The sequence below is a fragment of the Balaenoptera borealis genome (genome assembly GCF_965194805.1).
Source record: "Balaenoptera borealis genome assembly, chromosome: 9".
NCBI classification, from domain to species: Eukaryota; Metazoa; Chordata; class Mammalia; order Artiodactyla; family Balaenopteridae; genus Balaenoptera; species Balaenoptera borealis.
This window is the reverse complement of record NC_138873.1, coordinates 29175730-29193618: the sequence shown is the minus strand read 5'-3', so window position 1 is coordinate 29193618 and position 17889 is coordinate 29175730. Positions and strand designations below refer to the sequence as shown.

Genomic DNA, 17889 nt, shown 5'->3' with positions numbered 1-17889 from the left:
GCTGAATGAGTCCAGAATATGGAGGACTTTGAAAACTATCCAAAGTGGTCAGTTGACACTACAGTAAAACTCATAAAAAATATGGTCCCTAACATTATTTTAAGCTTCTGTTTCATAAACCACTTAACAAAGATTTCCAATATGAAAAAAAAGATTTCCAATTTGGAAATACTCAATGTTTGGATATGTCTGTTTATTCTAGTTTCAGAGGAAGACTCAGGCCAGTTCCTTCCGACAGGGTTTTGGAGCCTCTGGTAGCTTTTCTAATCCCTATGACTTTCTTTTGCCCTGAGGTAGGTGGGGATGAATAATGTAATTTAAGCTAAAGCAGATCAGCATCTGCTATTCTTAAGAGGGTCCAAATACCTCAGTTCTTCACAAAATAAAATGCTTCTTTAATTCAAAAAACTAAAGTAAATCAAGAAAAGGAGAAAACTAAACCACAACAGGGGATATCTGAGAGGGTAAAAGAGTTTACTGCCACAAAGAAGGAGCCCAGCTTTTAATGTCAAGTTTGCCACTTCTCTGTAAGACTCTGGGGAAGTTCTATTCTCTTTCACTGCCATTTTTCCTCAAGAAAACCTCAGTACTATAATCTGACTAAAGTGCTGTGATTTCTTCAGGGGACAGTCAAGGAGGTGAAAGGCGGGGAAGAGTAGATTTAGAGATGAGAGTAAAGACTTTATTAAAGAATTCATAAGATGGGGTGGTGGGCGTGGCTTGCACCAAGGCCCTGGAGATAAAGAGAGGGGGATTAAAAACAAAATCTGTTCTAGAGGTAAACTCAGTAGGATGTGCTGATGAATTTATTGCATTGATGTTGGAAGAAAAGAAAGAGGAATAATGTTTAGGTTTCTGGCTCTAATGAATTAGTCGATGGCAATTTCAGTTCCTGAGCTGGCAAAAATTAGGGAAGGAGTAAAATTAGATAGGAAGGAAAATCAAGAGTTTAATTTTTGGACATGATTAATTCATGGTGTCTGTGAGACATTTGAATGGGAATATTAAGTAGGCAAGTGGGAATAGGAATCGGACATTTAGAGAACTGATAATTTCTTTTTTAATTAATTAATTAATTTTTGGCTGTGTTGGGTCTTCGTTGCTGCGCGCGAGCTTTCTCTAGTTGTGGCAAGTGGGGGCTACTCTTCTTTGTGGTGCGTGGGCTTCTCATTGTGGTGGCTTCTCTTGTTGCGGAGCACGGGCTCTAGGCACGCGGGCTTCAGTAGTTGTGGTGCACAGGCTTAGTTGCTCCGCAGCATGTAGGACCTTCCCGGACCAGGGCTTGAACACATGTCCCCTGCATTGGCAGGCTGATTCTTAACCACTGTGCCACCAGGGAAGTCCCGAGAACTGATAAATTTAAGAAAGACATATGGATTGTATTTAAAGCACAGGAATGAATAAATTTGTGCGCTGCAAGAGGAGGAAGGGGAGAGGAGGGAGGGTGCATGGGAAAGTGAGAAAGATAGAGAACCAGAGGGAGAGAGAAAAGAGAAAGAGATGGTGAGACAGGGAGACAGGCGAGTTAGCCAACCACTCAGCCTGAGCCACTCCCATACACCCCTAGGGTGGGGAGGAGGAGCCTGAAAGGAGACTAAGAAATAGCCCAGAGGTAGGAGAAGAGCCTGGCCAGTGCTGTGTCACAGGGCTTTTCACGGGAGAGTGGTCCACCTGGAGGCATGCCAAGAAAGGGAAAGTTGAGATGATGCATAAGTGTCCACACGACAAGAGAAATACCAAAAAACTTGATCTTAAGAGTTCAAACAGAGGGATGTAAATCCATTGCAATATAAGCTTTTGAGCCTTTAAAAAGAAATATTTTCATGAAAGGGGACCAAAAAAGAATTTTAAAGGTCATCTGAGTGTTCATGAGCTACAAGGCGTTCTGATTTAGAATTTCAAGCTCATCTCAAGTCTTGGCTGGCAATGCAAGACAGATTAGAAAGGAAAACCTGGCATTAAATTCAGATCGAATGTCATTAATAACTGATTACATGTTGGACCTACGGGTTTGGGTATCTGTTCTTTCCTTAGTGCTTTGTGCACATATAGCTAAGGAAGCAGAGTAATTTGGTGTCATTTGATTTAATGAGATCTTGGGTAAATGAAATATCATTTTGGTAATGAAGCTGGACCTCTGCAGTTGCTCTAGGGAGAAGTATCTATAGAAGATAAATTAATTATGTTCACTAATTCCTAAGCCTCTGGAAGCATCTAAATAACTCAATAAAAGTGTGAGTTTACTGACCATGCAGACGTCTTTTGAGAAATGACCTTTAAGCAATAACATCCATAAGCAAAGAGGTTTGAGAGCAGCGTGTCTACAAGTAGACCCATGAGTAAAATCACAACATACACCATAACAAAAAATGTAGAAAAGTAGGCTAGAAAGGTAGGTCATAATTTTGAGGTCTGTCTTGATAATATCTAACATGCTTTGAGCTCTAAGTATGTACCAGGTACTGGGGCTATATGCTTTACACACGTTATGTCATTTAATCCTCCCAACAGTTCTAAGAGCTAAGTGTTGTCATTAAACCCATTTTACGGATAAGTCAATAGGCTTAGAAATTTCCATAGCTTGTCCAATGTTACAAAGCTGGTAAGAATGCAGGTAAGAATCCTATTGGCTTTGTCTGATCCCTATTAGGAGTCCTTAACAGCTTTCTCCTATAACGGTTTGGGTGTTTCTTCTACTTTTTAGTGTAACTGAAAATGTTTTTACTTTAAAAATTTAGAGATAAAATCAGTAAAATTGGACACAATTTGGAAAATTATGCCATGTCACAGTGGCACAAATAGGAACATTCAGCGGTTAGCAAAAGTAAATTGTCACTCTTCCCATTGAGAGGTGGAGTTTATGTCTCTATCTCTCCAATCTGAGCTGGTCCAGTGACTTTTTTAATGAATCAAATACAGTGGAAATGACACTGTAGGACTTCCAAGGCTGGGCCTTACGAGACTGGCAGATTCCATTTCTCTCTTGGAGCCCATCCTCTTAGAAGCCAACGGCCCTCTAAGAAGTCTGACTGTCTTAAGCCCCTGATGCTTAAGGAAGGCTAAGTTACATGGAGAGAGAAAGAGGCCAACAGAGGAGCAATGAGGCACTAGACATGAGAGTGAAGCTTTCTTGGACTTTCCGGCCCAACCTAGCCACCAGCTGAACGCAGCCAAGGAGTGACCCAGCCAGCATCATGGAGCAGAGCCGTCCTAATAAGTCAATGTGAATTCCTAATCATAGAATCATAAGCAAAAAAAAAAAAAGGGGGGGGGTTGTTTTGATCACTAATTTTGGGGTACTTTTTGGGGGGTATTTTGTTACGCAACAGTAAACAACATAAATTTAGTACGGTTTGATATGATTTGGAAAAATATACTCTACTTTGGTGGGACAGAGAGTAAACATTCCTATAGTTTTACTTTGAGTCCCAGTGGCTTACATAGGATAGCCGAGATAATAAACCTACAGTTTAAACGTTAGCTCTGTTGTCCAGTGGTTAATTTCAGTAGGTCTGAGGCAAGCAGCATTTTCAAGAAGAAAAGCACTTCACAGTCTAGAACTACATTTCTTCTGTGTGTGCTGTGTATCACCATAGTGATGCATTTGTGTAAGCTTTAGCCACTTTTAATATTTGGAACTTGTCCCTGATAAGTCCTTTTTGCTTTTTTATTTATATTATATACCATCTATCTTACTTTTAAGACCATCTGAGGCAGATTACAATGAGATACATATAACAAAGAGAGTTAAAATACAAACACAAGCTCAAAACCAAATTCAGCAACTGAGAAGTCATTTCTAAAGATTTGTCTAATTTGTTCAACTGAAATTTACCTTTAAATTTAGCTTTGAGTTTCCTGGCAACTGAGGCAAACCTGTGGGATTATATCATGCTAAGTGTGATTTCTTTCAGAGAAGAAAAATCTTTAGCCTACTGCTAAATTATAAGGACAATTTATTATGTGGATCTCTTCACAGGGAACAGTAAATGATAGGAAAGAAAACAGCTTCCAAAGAGACGTCATTTAGAATACAAATGTGTCTCAGACACGGAGTCTTCACATATGCCTCCGTTTAAAACAAAGCAGAATAAAATGTAAGGGACTTTTCATTTCAATGTGGGTTTTAAGATTAACTCCTCTCTCCTCTCCCCCATAATCAGAATTTCATAATATCCTATCTTTTTATTTGTTTCAATAGGATGTATTGATAACCCTCCAGGTGCCAAGCCATGAGGGTATAACTGGAAGCAAAAGATAGAGAAGGTCCCTGCCCTCATAGAGGTCATAGTCTAGGAGGATATTAATTAATGTAAAGGACATTCATTAAATAGCTACACCAATATGTGATTACAGATTTACAGGTGTCATGAAAAAAAAGTACAAGGTGCTATAAAGAGTATATATATAACAGGGAGATGTGATCCAAGTTCTTGGGGATGGGGTAAGATGTAGAGACTAAAGGAAAATATAATTTCTTTTTTTTTTTAATTGAAGTATAGTTGGTTTACAATGTTGTGTTAGCTTTAGATGTACAGCAAAGTGATTCAGTTTATATATACACACACACACACACACACACACACACACACATATTATTTTTCAGATTCCTTTTCCTTAGAGATTATTACAAGATATTGAGTACAGTTCCCTGTGCTATATAGTAGGTCCTTGTTAAAGGAAAATATAATTTCTTATATCTGCATTCCTACCATAATGCCTAACACATATAGGTGCTCAATTCATGTTGGCTGTTGATGATGATACTATAAAAAAAAAAAAAGGAGGCTTTTCAACACATACTGAACCTATTGTTTGAAAGATAATGACTTTAGGAAAAAAGGCATTGTAGAAATTTTCTGATTTTTGGAAAAGAATAAAATACATAATACAAGAGATAAGTGTCAAGATACCAGATAAAAAAATGCCATCTAATTGAGATTAGGTCGAAGGGTTACTCTCAAATGCCTGATTTAATGTGTTCATTTTGTCCTGGAAGACTAATTATTAGCAATGGCCTCACCATCTTATTAGTGGCAAGGTGAGAAGGTGCGGGCCCTTTTACGTAGAAGCTGACTAATAGACAAATAAATTAGATATGACTGCTTTGCCAAAGCTGATAAGCAAGGCCCTGTATACAGTAAGTGCCAGGTCCTGGTTCTTACTATGTAACATTTAATCTTTGAGGCTAAGTGGTTGGAAGAGAAAGCAATTATATTGATGTTCTTTGGAGAAATTCATTTACAGATCGTTATTACTTAGTTGTAAGCTTTTTGTTTGTTTGTTTTTTCTGCCTTTTAAATTTTTTAATGAACTTCTTTTTTTAGAATAGTTTTAGATTTACAGAAAAACTGAGGCGATGGTATGGAGAGTTCCCATATACCTGTACCCAATTTCCCCTATTATTAACATCTTACATTAGTATAGTACATTCGTTACAATTAATGAACCGATATTGATACATCATTAGTTGTAAGTTTTTGATGCTGTATTAGACGTCTTATCAGCCATATAACTCCTAAAGCTTTATTACATAACATTTAGCAGCACTTTTTTCCCAGTTACTATTCCCACTTCCAACACATCACCACTGTTTTTTTTTGGCTGCATTGGGTCTTTGCAGTGCGCAGGCTTCTCATTGCGGTGGCTTCTCTTGTTGCAGAGCACGGGCTCTAGGCACACGGGCTTCAGTAGTTGCAGCACGTGGGCTCAGTAGTTGTGCCACATAGGCTTAGTTGCTCCGTGACATGTGGGATCTTCCCAGACCAGGGATCGAACTCGTGTCGCCTGCATTGGCAAGCGGATTCTTAACCACTGCACCACCAGGGAAGTCCTCACCATCTTTTTAAAAACATATTCTTGTGTGCCAAACCTCTCTGTCTCACCTGATACTCTCCAGTGTTATAGATTTTCTGCAATATTTTGCTTGCTAGAATTTACAAATAATTTTAACAAAGTAAAAAATTATACCTTAGAGCCCATCCTATTGGGATGTTCCTCCATTTCAGATATAACTGAAGTTTCAATGATAAGGAAAAACTTCTGTTATGGGTTGAACTGTGTCCCCCCCAAATTATTATATTGAAGTTCTAACCATAGAGCCTCAGAATGTGAACTTATTTGGAGATAAAGTCTTAACAGAAGTAACCAAGTTAAAATAAGGTGGTCCCTAGTTCAACTTACTAGTGTCCTTATAAGAAAGGAAAATTTGGACAGATACATATGGAGGGAAGGCATATAGAGAAGATGGCCATCTACAAGCCCAGAAGAGAGGCCTGTATCAGAGCCCTCAGGAGGAACCAACTCTGCTGACCCCTTCTTCTGAAGCTTCAAGCTTCCAGAACTGTGAGGCAATACATTTCTATTGTTTAAGCCACTCAGTTCATGGAACTTTGTTACAGCAGCCTTAAGAAACTAATGCAAACTCTATTTCCCCATGAAAATCAAAGATAGTTTCTGGAAGCTTTTTTTACTTCTCACCAAGAGATGAATTAGAAATTTTATAATCTACCTCCATGAACTAAGTGCCATAGATGTCTTTGATATCTCTTAACTCCTTAAGCTTTATAATCCCATTAAACATATTCTTCAGTAAACTACTAATATATTCATTCAGTTTTTCTGGTTAATCACAGTAAAATTGATGTACAAGATATGGGTGTTCATATATCAAGCCCTCCAACTTGTTACAGGGATATTATAAAAATTATTTACATCTAGCATCATAAAAATGCCAAACTAGTCATCAAAATAGAACACAGTTTAGAGTTCAGTGCTCAAATCTAGTTTCTACCAAGCCTGACCAAACAAAAGCATCATTTCACTACCTGCGTTAAAGTATTTTAATTCATTAAGGCCTTGGGTTCTAGTTCTATTGAAAGCAGTGGAAAACACACCAAGATTTTCTTAAATTCTTAATCTCTCTCTTTATCAATACCCTCTCTGTTTAACTGAGTTTTGTTATTAAAATTACACCGTCTCCCCAAGCCCTTTTAATTGTTTTTATCGATCCATTAAACATATATTGATATATGTTATATATACATAACATATATTGTTGATATATGTTATATATATAACATTTTTATTGTTATATATATTTTATTGTTATATATTGTTCATTTTTAATGTCTTTACTTTTATACAGCCTCTCCACTGTTTTGCTGCTTAGCTTTCCTTGAATCTTTTTAACTACTCTAGAAGCTATATACTCACAGTTTTCATTCTTACACTTTTTTTTTCTACAATATAACCCAAATTATCACAGATCTAGAAAGATTCAGTGTTCAAAGGAAATTCAGTCAATTTTCAGAAAGAGCATTCTATAGAAAAGATGACGTTTGTGACTAAAAACTTTGAAAATACATATTTTTACTTATCAATTAACTATGATTGTTTTTCCTTCTTGCTATGTTTTAATGTTGATCCTACAAAGATTTGAGTCTTAAAGTGTTTTAACTATTTTGGGGCCTTTTTCACCTTGCAATTTCTAGAAACTAAAACCTTGGAGCTGTCAGGATCTTCCATACGGGCCCATTTCACTCTAACAGCCTCGGAGATGGCGAGATATTCCTGAAGGCATTGGGTTAGAAGAACACGGGTTCTCTGTTCTCCATGCAAGATGAATCTAGGGCTATTTCATGTCAGGCTTTTCTCTCTTTGGCCTTGATGTGTGCTTATCCTCCAGAGACAGGAGAGAAAGAGAGGGAGATGGGTGGAGGGAGAAAAAAAAAAGAGAAAAGAAGAAGAAAAAGAAAAGGAGGAAGAAGAGGAAGAGTGAAGAGTAAAAGAAAAGAACCTTAGGACCAGTCATTCCCCAAACAAATGGCATTTTGAGTGAATGCCCTGACCTAGGAGGAAAAAAGAGACCAAGGTGACCCCAATGCTATAAAAATAGCTCAGCGGACTCTTCCCAGAAAAATGTCACAGCAGGATCTGGAAGGCAATTAGAGTAATATTTTGGCATCTTGAACCACCAAGGGGAAGAGTCTCCTACCGTCCTAGTTACAGCCCTGATTTTCATTTCCCTTTGTTGTAAATACTTACGAAATCATTTTAGAAAGCTGCGAAGAAATAGGTGTGAGAGAAAACAAACTCTAATAGCAATTCTTTCTGCGAACGCCAGAGCCACTGCAGAAGGAAGCTGAGGCAGCACCCAGCTCGTTTGGCTGTCTGCTCTCCCCATTGTCCTCCTCCTGCCTCCTTCTCCTCTTCCTCCCACACAGAAGCTTTTAAAATTTGCCAGCTCACTGTGCAGGCTGCCAGAGGAACCTGGCCAATTGCTGGGTCCGCCTGCCCTTAGACCAAGGACCTGGGGAGGTGGTTGCAACTGCCCTTCTTTCTTTTTTTAAAAAATTAATTAATTTTATTTTTAGTTTTAGTTGCATTGGGTCTTCGTTGCTGCGCGCGGGCTTTCTCTAGTTGCAGTGAGCAGGGTCTACTTTTTGTTGTGGTGCGCGAGCTTCAGTAGTTGTGGCACAAGGGCTCAGTAGTTGTGGCTCGTGGGCTCAGTAGTTGTGGCTCACGGGCTCAGGCTCAGTAGTTGTGGTGCACGGGCTTAGTAGCTCCGCGGCATGTGGGACCTTCCTGGACCAGGGCTTGAACCCGTGTCCCCTGCATTGGCAGGCGGGTTCTTAACCACTGCGCCACCAGGTAAGTCCTTCATGGGCTTTCTTGAGAGCTGCTGGGGTGACAAATACCTGATACTCCTTACCTGCGTTCTATGGTACTGAAGAGTAATCCCCCAGCACAGCCAAACCTAGCCAGTTCCTGCTCCAGTCCAAATCCTCTAAGACTCACTGGTCAAAGCAGAAAAGCCCTCTTGAGTTCAAACTTTTCTTCACATTCAGTAGCTCCTAAGATCACATTGAAAAATGAGGAAAAACTATAACTGGGAAAATATTTTAAGGATTCTAGGTGGGAGAATACATAATGCATAATGTATAGTGTTGAAGTCAGTGATTTATATTAATATAAAATCAAAAGAGATTAGTGAATCATGACTACGTCTGTCTTGTTTGTCCCTGACAGGAAAAGCATTACAGAAAAGAAGTTATGGTGTGGTCATTGATCATTAAATGATCTGAGTTCAAGTTTCCCTGCCAGCTGCTAAGGGTAGTGACAACATGTCTTTGAATCAGATTTAAGTTATTTTTTCAAAGTCTTCATTTATATATATTCATATTCGAACACAGAGAGAACTAAAATACATTAGATCCCTAAGCCATTCAACTATCTCAAGACAGAAAGAAAGTGGAGGAGGAGGAAAAAGGCAATGAATTAGGGACCAGTTAATATAAGGATTCATTTATTCATTTTATTCATACATTCATTTAACAAATATGGTTTGACTGGTAGGGGATATAGTGAACAAGGTAATGGGTTCTCTGTCCTTAAGGACCTTCCTGCCCTGTGGGAGATCCAGGTGGGCCCTAAGATTACAGTGCACTGTGCTGTCGAGTGCACACAGGTGGGACTCAAAGGGCTCAGATTTTAGCTACTTCTGAAGACAGCACAGTAGAAGCCATTGGAATCTCCACCATGGTTCCAGGAAGTATGATCAAATATATCTTGGAGAAATCTGACGCAGACTTCTGATTCCTATGGCCCTGAGGAGTCGTGTGGGAAATGTAATTCTCCACAGCTATGACCACCGCCCCCCCACCCCGCCTCCCCGCAAAGTAATCCTCTCTGGATCATCTTCACAGATGATCCAGTGGGAAGAGCTAACCCTGAAGCGGTGTTAGCCTCATGGCCATTCACTCCAGTGGGGCAAATGGAAATACTGGTGGTGCTAAAGCCGACTGCCTGAGTTTGGATTCTGGCTACACCTCTTCCTAGCACCATGACCTTGGACCAGTTACTTAACTTCTCTGACTCAGTTTCCTTGGCTGTGAAATGGGCATAATGGAGTGACTGTGCCGATTACGTGAGTAAAGTGCTGCACTAGTAAGGCCTGACCCTTAGTAAACACTCAATAAACTCTAGCCTCCTGAGAAGACATAAAGGGCTTCACATAAGAGAAGGACCTTTGTTATCATTCCAATTCAGTTGCTTTAAGCAGACATAATAGAACAGTAAAGGGAAATAAGATGTAAAGAGATGCAGCGTATGGAACAGTGGTGGAGAATAACCACTTCAGTGATGTTAATTTCATCTCTCAGCTCTGCTAGAGGAAACGTCATAACCAGGCTGAAACCCTTTGCTTTTTTCCCCATCATTTTTAGAGAAAGGAGGAAGCTAGGGCCATCAGACCTCTTCATGTCTCTTCTGACCACGCAAGATTGTTTGACATCACAGACAGGATGTACAGTAGTGAAGGATACAGACTCTGCAGCCAGATGCTTTGACCCAAACCCTAACTCTGCCACGAACTACCTGTATGATGTAAGACTACTTCCTCCTCCTCGGTCCACCTCACCTTCTTCATCTGTGATATTGGGATAACAATAATATCTCCCTTAGACTTTTCATGTTTGAGAAATTAAATATGTAGTATACATAATATACATTTTGTAGTATACAAAAGCCTCTTAGAACAGTGGTCAGCGATATTAGTGCTGTATAAGTGATAGTTATTATAAAATGTGTCATTAGTAAAGAGCAACGCAAGGGATTGCTCAAAAGCATAAAAGTATCACATACTGAGTCAAGACAAGTTTGACAAGAATTGTGTCCTGTCAAAGTTGGTGGTCATGAGGCAGTTAGCTCTAGGAAGACAAGAGCTGGATTTTGTCCCTGCTCTATTTGCTAAAAAAAAAAAAGAATGAATAAGGCATGCACTGAACTACTTTGAGAGCATAATAAAGAGGAAAGCACACTTGATTTGGAAGTGAAAACCCTACCTGTGAGGGGTGGTTTGCCTCATTTTAATTTGAGTAAGTGATTCACCTGCCAAGCACTCAGTTTCTACATCTTTAAAATAGGGAGGTCAATGAAAGAATTTCTAAGGTGCATTCCAAATCCAAAATTCCATACTGGTTAGTTATCCTTTGAAATGTTACAAAAGATGTATAGAAGTCTTTTTACATACCTAGCATATTTCCAAAACGGATTATCAAGTTTGAAGATAACGTCATTTGTTGGTGTTTTCTGAGTCATAATGCAAGAATCTGAACCATGAACAAATCTTTAAATCCATGAAAATGGATTATCTTTAGCATACATGTTAACTTTTAAAGCTCTTGGATTGTAACAATAAAACTGATAAGGACATTTTTGCATTCATCTTAAACAAATTTTTCAGAGATTCTAAGAATAAAACATAATCCATTGGCATCTAATGTTAATTTATCATTAACACATAGAGAATGAAAGCAGAACTCTTACTGAGGTTAGCTTAGCAAGTCTCAACTAAAGCTGATTTAGTTGAGCTTTTAAGACATGAGCGTGGAAAGCATCAATCCAAAGGATTTGGGGAAACTAGCACCGGGAATGCCTTTCTTCAGATTGTGTTCCTTGAAGCTGGGTTCCCCAGAGCTGCCTCAGTCATGACTGAGGGTTGGAAAGGAGCTTCAAGAGACATCAGCTGAGGACTGGCTGCCTTCATTGGTTTTATAAATTGGGTAATGGCATAAAGATTTCATTTGGGGAAAGAAAAGATTCTGTTATGGAAAAAAAAAGGTGGGAGCATAATTTTGTTTGTTTGTTTTTTTAAAAATATTTATTTGTTTATTTTGGCTGTGCCATGTCTTAATTTGTGGCACGAGGGATTTTCATTGTCACCTGCGAGATCTTTGTTGAGGTATGTGGGATCTTTTTTTTTTTTTAGTTGCAGCATGTGGGATCTAGTTCCCTGATCACGGATTGAACTCAGGGGGCCGCCTATAATGGGAGCGCAGAGTCTTAACCACTGGACCACCAGGGAGGGAAGTCCCTAGGAGCATGATTTGAATTAGAAAGTATGGATTAAGAACATGGGCTTTGGGTCAAAGAAAGTTTGAATTTTGGCTCTGCTACTTTTTAGCTAAGTGATCTTGGGCCATTTGTTTAATCTCTTTTAAGCCATACTTTGCACATTTAATAAGCTTTCTTACTTCATAGGGTGACTATGAGGGTTTAAAGAGCTAACACATGTAAAGCGCTTGACCCATAACTTCGAGAACACAGTAAGCACTCAATAAATGGTGCTACACTTACTATTACTATCCTAAATGAATGATAGGGTGGATCATTCTGCCTTCCCCTTTTGTGACCTTCTTATGCTCCTCTTGAAATGTCTCAGAGGCATAGAAAACACTATTTAAGCTTTCTACCATCAAAATTTGGGTCCAAACCTCCATGTTTTAAGTAAGCCCTAAAAAACCTATGGCTTTTTTTCCAAGGTCTATTCATGGTTTAATGTGGGCACAAAGGTTCACTTTGTAAGACTGTCTAAGTAGGTTAAAAATAAAATGTGCAGAAATGTGTGGAACTTCAACAATAGAATATAAGAAAAATGGATTATTCTTAACTGGGAACAAAGGCATTCTAGTATATAAACGTATATGCAGATGCATAGAAAAGATCTGGAAAGGATAGACACTAACACAGTAACAACAGTTACCTCTGGAGAAGGGAGGAGGAGGGATTTACCTGGATATTATCTTAGTGTTTTACACATTTATTTACATATTAGCTGTGTAAATAAAGATCCCAAACAAACAAACAAACGAAAAGCAAAACCTAAAGCAGTCATGGTACAAACTGACAAGAACTTTCAGAAAAGAGAACATATGGACAAGAATCAAGGACTTTATTATTAGGGCCATCCATGACTCGACACAAAGTCATATTCTGTTTAGTTCTATCCTTGAAGAGTAAGGACAGCAGGAGGGGGGATTTCTGATCCTATCTCCAGCAAGTGATAGACCCAGGTTCAAAGGCAGATGAAGCTGCCAGCCAGATATCTTGGTGTAAAGTTCTTTCTGCAAGTACTCAGATTAGACATCAGTACCCTGGTTAGTTCTTTGTCAAATCCAAGGTCTACAGAGGCACCAACTGAAGGCTATTGGTAAATCATGCTCTTAAGCAAAAAAGAAACTAGACAGTAAATTAATATTGTTATTAGTACATTTCAATAGCAAAGAAAATAAGAGAAAACCTAAAAAAATCAACTTGAGTCTCCTCTAGTGGGAGACCTTGCCTGCTGCTGGGGCTCCAGGAGCAGCGGCCAGGGCAGCGTGGGTTTTGCTTTGGTTTTAATGCATATGTTTTGGCCCTTGGACTTTAGGGCAGATTTTGCTTTACTGATGAGAATTCAGTCACAGGCGTGTGGGAACCTGTGTTAGCCCTCTGGCCTGGCCTGACACGCTGTTCCCAGCCCTGCCTTCCCAGCTTGCCCACTTGGTGTAGGAGGTAGTCCAGCCCAGTGTATAATTCACTGTGTGCTGCTGCTGGTTTAAGTGAAGGGCTAATGTTTCAGGAGCAGCACAGAAAAGACCTGAATGAAGGGACAGAAGAATGAATGAAGAGAGCCATTTTGATGGAATTGCCCCAGGGTATTAAATAAGCTGGGCTGCTGGGGACTGAGGGAAGCTTCTGTTGCTAAAGAAACTCCATAAGAGCGTCGGTCATCAGTTGCTTAACAATCATTCATTTCTTACCTCCCACTTGTGTATAAATTTGCAGATTTACACAGACCACCAGTGGGACCATTACAATGAACTGAGTTTATTGCGAAACACACAAAAAAGAACCTCCCCCCCTTTATTTATTTAATTTTTTGCTCATTTACAAGCAATGTAACATTAACTCTCTGAATAGAACAAGGAATTTAAGAAATAAAAGTATACAGCAGCATAACCCCATATTATCACTTGAATTCAGACTGCCCACAAAAAAGAAAGGCAGTTGTACCAAGTAAAATTGAGGCATCCTTGAAATAGAGGATTTAAAATGCTAGATTCCATCATTTCTGTAAAAGGTCATTCTAGTCCTTTGCTATTTTTACCATAGATAGAGACTCAGCAAGTTATTGGCTGGACGGATTTGGAAAGCTAGAAGCTGCTGCTTCTGAGGCAGGAAGACGATAATGCAGCACTTGACACTGAGTGAATGAAAGGTGTGGGAAAAGTTGAAGCCTTCAAAGCTAACAGAAAGCAAGAGTGCGCTACTGAATTAGTCCCTGACTAAATTGCTAGCCATAACTCTACCCAGGCCGATTCTCTTTGAAACTGCTTGTAATCTTGTGGCTTTGATTGAGAAATTCCCATTCCCAGCTCTAAACCTTCCTTAAGACATCTCAGCCCAACCCCCTCCTTCCAAAGCAACTCTTCCGGGCCCCCACCCACAAATTTGTATCAAGGCAGGTATATTTCCTAGCTGGACCACTGCTACCCGACACGCGGCTTCCATTCAGGGCTCTGCAACCGAACCTTAGGTTTACCTCAGGCAAGCAATCAAAGGCATTTCAGACAAGAGCAGAAAACAAAAGAAACAGACAAAACCTGTCCTTACCCGCTTCTTAAAAAATTGGAAGGCTGAGCATTTCTTGACTGGGAATCCATTCATGTCTTTGTTTACCATTTTCCACAGTGGGGAGTTCACAGTTATAGATCCAGGTGGCACCTTCCTGGTCAGTGCATCTGGTTCCCGGTGTGCCTCCTGGAGATAGTTAACGAAGACCGAGCGGGATGGAGAATCTCGCAGGGCTCAGGTTTTCACTCACACATTCTGCAGCACTGGCTACTGCAGCAACCTCTCCCCGCTCTCAGTTGTCACCGGCAGTGGCTCTTCTCTTTCCATCATCGCTCCGAAACGCAGGCATCACCGCTACAGGACCCCGGGATTCAGCGGATCCCGGGGAGAGGCTCCTGCTGCCGCGGAGCCGGAGAAGGGCACCCCCTGCGCGGCCCCAGCTACCTGGCCGCTCTGCGGCGTGTGCACTGGGCGAGTCGCTCTGCTCCAGGTGATGCGCTTCTGGAGGCTGCTGGAGAGGAGAGCTGTTTTTGATTGTGCAAGTTCCAGTGGGAGCAGTAGTTAAGCAGCTGAGAGAAGGAGTAAGAAAGACCAGAAGCCAGAGGGAGGGAGGGAGAGCCGCGCCACAAAAGCAGAGGGAGAGAGAAAGCAGGGCTGGAAGACGCAGCAATTCACGAATATCTGAGCAGCGGATGGAGAGAAGGCACCAGCGCAGGAAGCCCTGAAAAGCAGTTGACTCCCCTTGGGAGGGTTACTTTAATAGCTTTTTTCTTTTCTTTTTGTTGTTAGGACCATTTAAATCAAACTTTCATATAAAATGCAGAACGTTTTTATTTTATGCTCACTGAAAGTCTGTTCATATGTATTCCTGGGAAAAAAAGGCTCTCAATGGAAACGTAATCAAATTTATTCCTGATCTGTCCAAATGTGGAGAAAAATGAAATAAAGTGCAAGTGTACACATAACAATGGATGATCTCTCATTATGTAGGACCTTTCTAGTGTCCTCTTCCTACTTGTCATAATACAGTGGGCAACCGTGAACGTAATTGTGTGCGTGTGTGTTTTCCACTAAAGGAGTCTGCTTAAAAAGAACACAATGGGCATATATCCAAAGTGTTTTATGCAAAAAATACAAAGAGCATTACCCAAAAGTTTAACTGAATCCGTCTGACAGAGAGGAAGGACTCACAGTGAATAACCTATACCCCATCAAGCGAAAAACTATCCCCCCCCACTATACTTTTTACTCATGTTATTCTTTGCACATTACATTCATTTTAAAAAGCCATGTAATTTGTGTGTGGCTTATTTTTCCATTTTTACTTTTTCATGTTGATATTTTATGAGGATTTTAAACAGTTGATAGCTAAATAGAGCAAAGAAAATAATCTTGGCATCTGTCAACTGGGCACTGCTACGACATCAGTGTGTGGCTTTCTGCCCATCACCTGACCTCACACGCCCCTCAGACGGTGTCTCATCCATGAAATGGAGGCAATCACTCGGTCATTCACTCACTCCTTCATTTATTTAGTCATTCACTGGTTTGCCGTGTCATTCTACGTATCCATTAAATCAGATCCCAAAGCAGCAAGTGTCCCCAGGAGGTAGGGCCTTTTCAATGTCACCACGAAGGAATATAATTAATAAATAAAGGAAAGGCACAAAGTCTACTTGATAAAACAAATGGCCAGATCATTAAAAACAATATAGCTAACATTGTTAACATATTTATATGACAGTCTATGGCAAGAGGAGAAACATACAGGTTCACTGGGGAAGAGATGCACTGATTTCATTGAATTGGAATATAAATCTTTATAGCTGGATCAGGTTTTTTGGGGCATAACCATGAAATCTTGTTAGTTAAATGCTTTGAGATTTCCAAAAGAAAATGCAGCACAACCAAATGACGGCATGATGACTGAGATGAGAAAAAATAAACTATTCATTTTGGAGAGATACGTTAAGCTATCCGAGATGCAAGGGTATATATTATTTAATCTCCAATATCGATAGCTTTTTGTGGTTCTTCTGAAGAGTTCATTAAAATTCTGGTAGTTCGAAGAGAATTTCCTTGTTATTTTTTTTTTTTTTTGGCTGTGCCGGGCGGCTCACGAGATCTCAGTTCCCTAACCAGGGGTTGAACCAGGGCCACAGCAGTGAAAGCCCAGAATCCTAACCACTAGGCCACCAGGGAACTCCCCAAAGAGAAATTTTCAAAAAAATATAATTGAATTTTCTTTTTAAAATTTTATTTATTTATTTTTGGCTGCATTGAGTCTTGGCTGCATTGGGTCTTTGCTGCTGTGCGCAGGCTTTCTCTAGTTGCGGTGAGCAGGGGCTACTCTTCGTTGCGGTGCACGGGCTTCTCATTGCGGTGGCCTCTCTTGTTGCAGAGCATGGGCTCTAGAAGCACGGGCTTCAGTGGTTGTGGCACACGGCCTCAGTAGTTGTGGTGCATGGGCTTAGTTGCTCCGCGGCATGTGGGATCTTCCCAGATCAGGGCTCGGACCCGTGTCCCCTGCATTGGCGGGTGGATTCTTAACCATTGCCCAACCAGGGAAGTCCCCAACACAGCTTTTTTATTAAAAAAAAACTCTCATGTTAAAAAGAATCCTTTGATCCTCTATTTGCGTTTTTGTAGTATATTTACTTTTCCTCCCAAGAATAATGTTTAAACTATAAGGCAAAGAATAAAATAAAGTAAATAGGTAGGACCGACTACCAATATATAAATGACATGGAAAGAGGTTATACCGATTTGGAAGATCTGGTTACTAACCTCCCTTCTCTAACTGTGTGACCTTGAACAAGTCTCTTCAACTCACTGAGCCTCAGTTTCCTCATCTGTAAAATAATAATAACAAAATGCATCCCATCTACCTCATAAGGCAATTGTCAGTATCATTTTTTTTTAAATGTTATTGACGTATAGTTGATTTACAATATTGTGTTAGTTTCAGGTTAGAGCAAAGTGATTTAGCTATACATACATATATATACATATTCTTCTTCAGATTCTTTTCCATTATAGGTTATTACAAGATACTGAGTATAGTTCCCTGTGCTATACAGTAGGTGCTTGTTGGTTATCCATTTTATATATAGTAGTGTGTATATGTTAATCCCAAACTCCCAATTTATCCCTCCCCCCTTTCTCCTTTCATAACCATAAGTTCATTTTCTATGTCTGTGAGTCTGTTTCTGTTTTGTAAATAAACACATTTGTATCAATTTTTTTTAGATTTCACATATAAGTGATATCATATGATATTTGTCTTTCTTCTTCTTACTTATTTCACTTAGTATGATAATCTCTAGGTCCATCCAAATTGCTGCAAAAGTATCAAATTATATATTAAAAGGCCTCGTAAAAGAATATATAACTCTACAGTTTTGGTCTTACTAAAGCAAGAGACATATACTGCTGTAATACTTTTTAGAAAGTTTATCTTTCCATAGATTAAAGTGTTTTTGTGTCATACAC

At 39.7% G+C, this 17889-nt stretch overlaps 1 protein-coding gene across 1 annotated transcript in view; it reads right to left on the bottom strand.

Moving 5' to 3' along the window:
• Positions 1-14889, bottom strand: part of SGK1 (serum/glucocorticoid regulated kinase 1) — a 109866-nt gene extending 94977 nt beyond the window's left edge. Inside the window, exon 1 of the mRNA XM_082405715.1 lies at positions 14437-14889. Within this exon, the coding sequence (XP_082261841.1) occupies positions 14437-14505 (69 nt within the window). The 5' untranslated portion in view covers positions 14506-14889. The remainder of the gene's footprint in view (positions 1-14436) is intronic.
• Positions 14890-17889: the final 3000 nt, after the last annotated feature.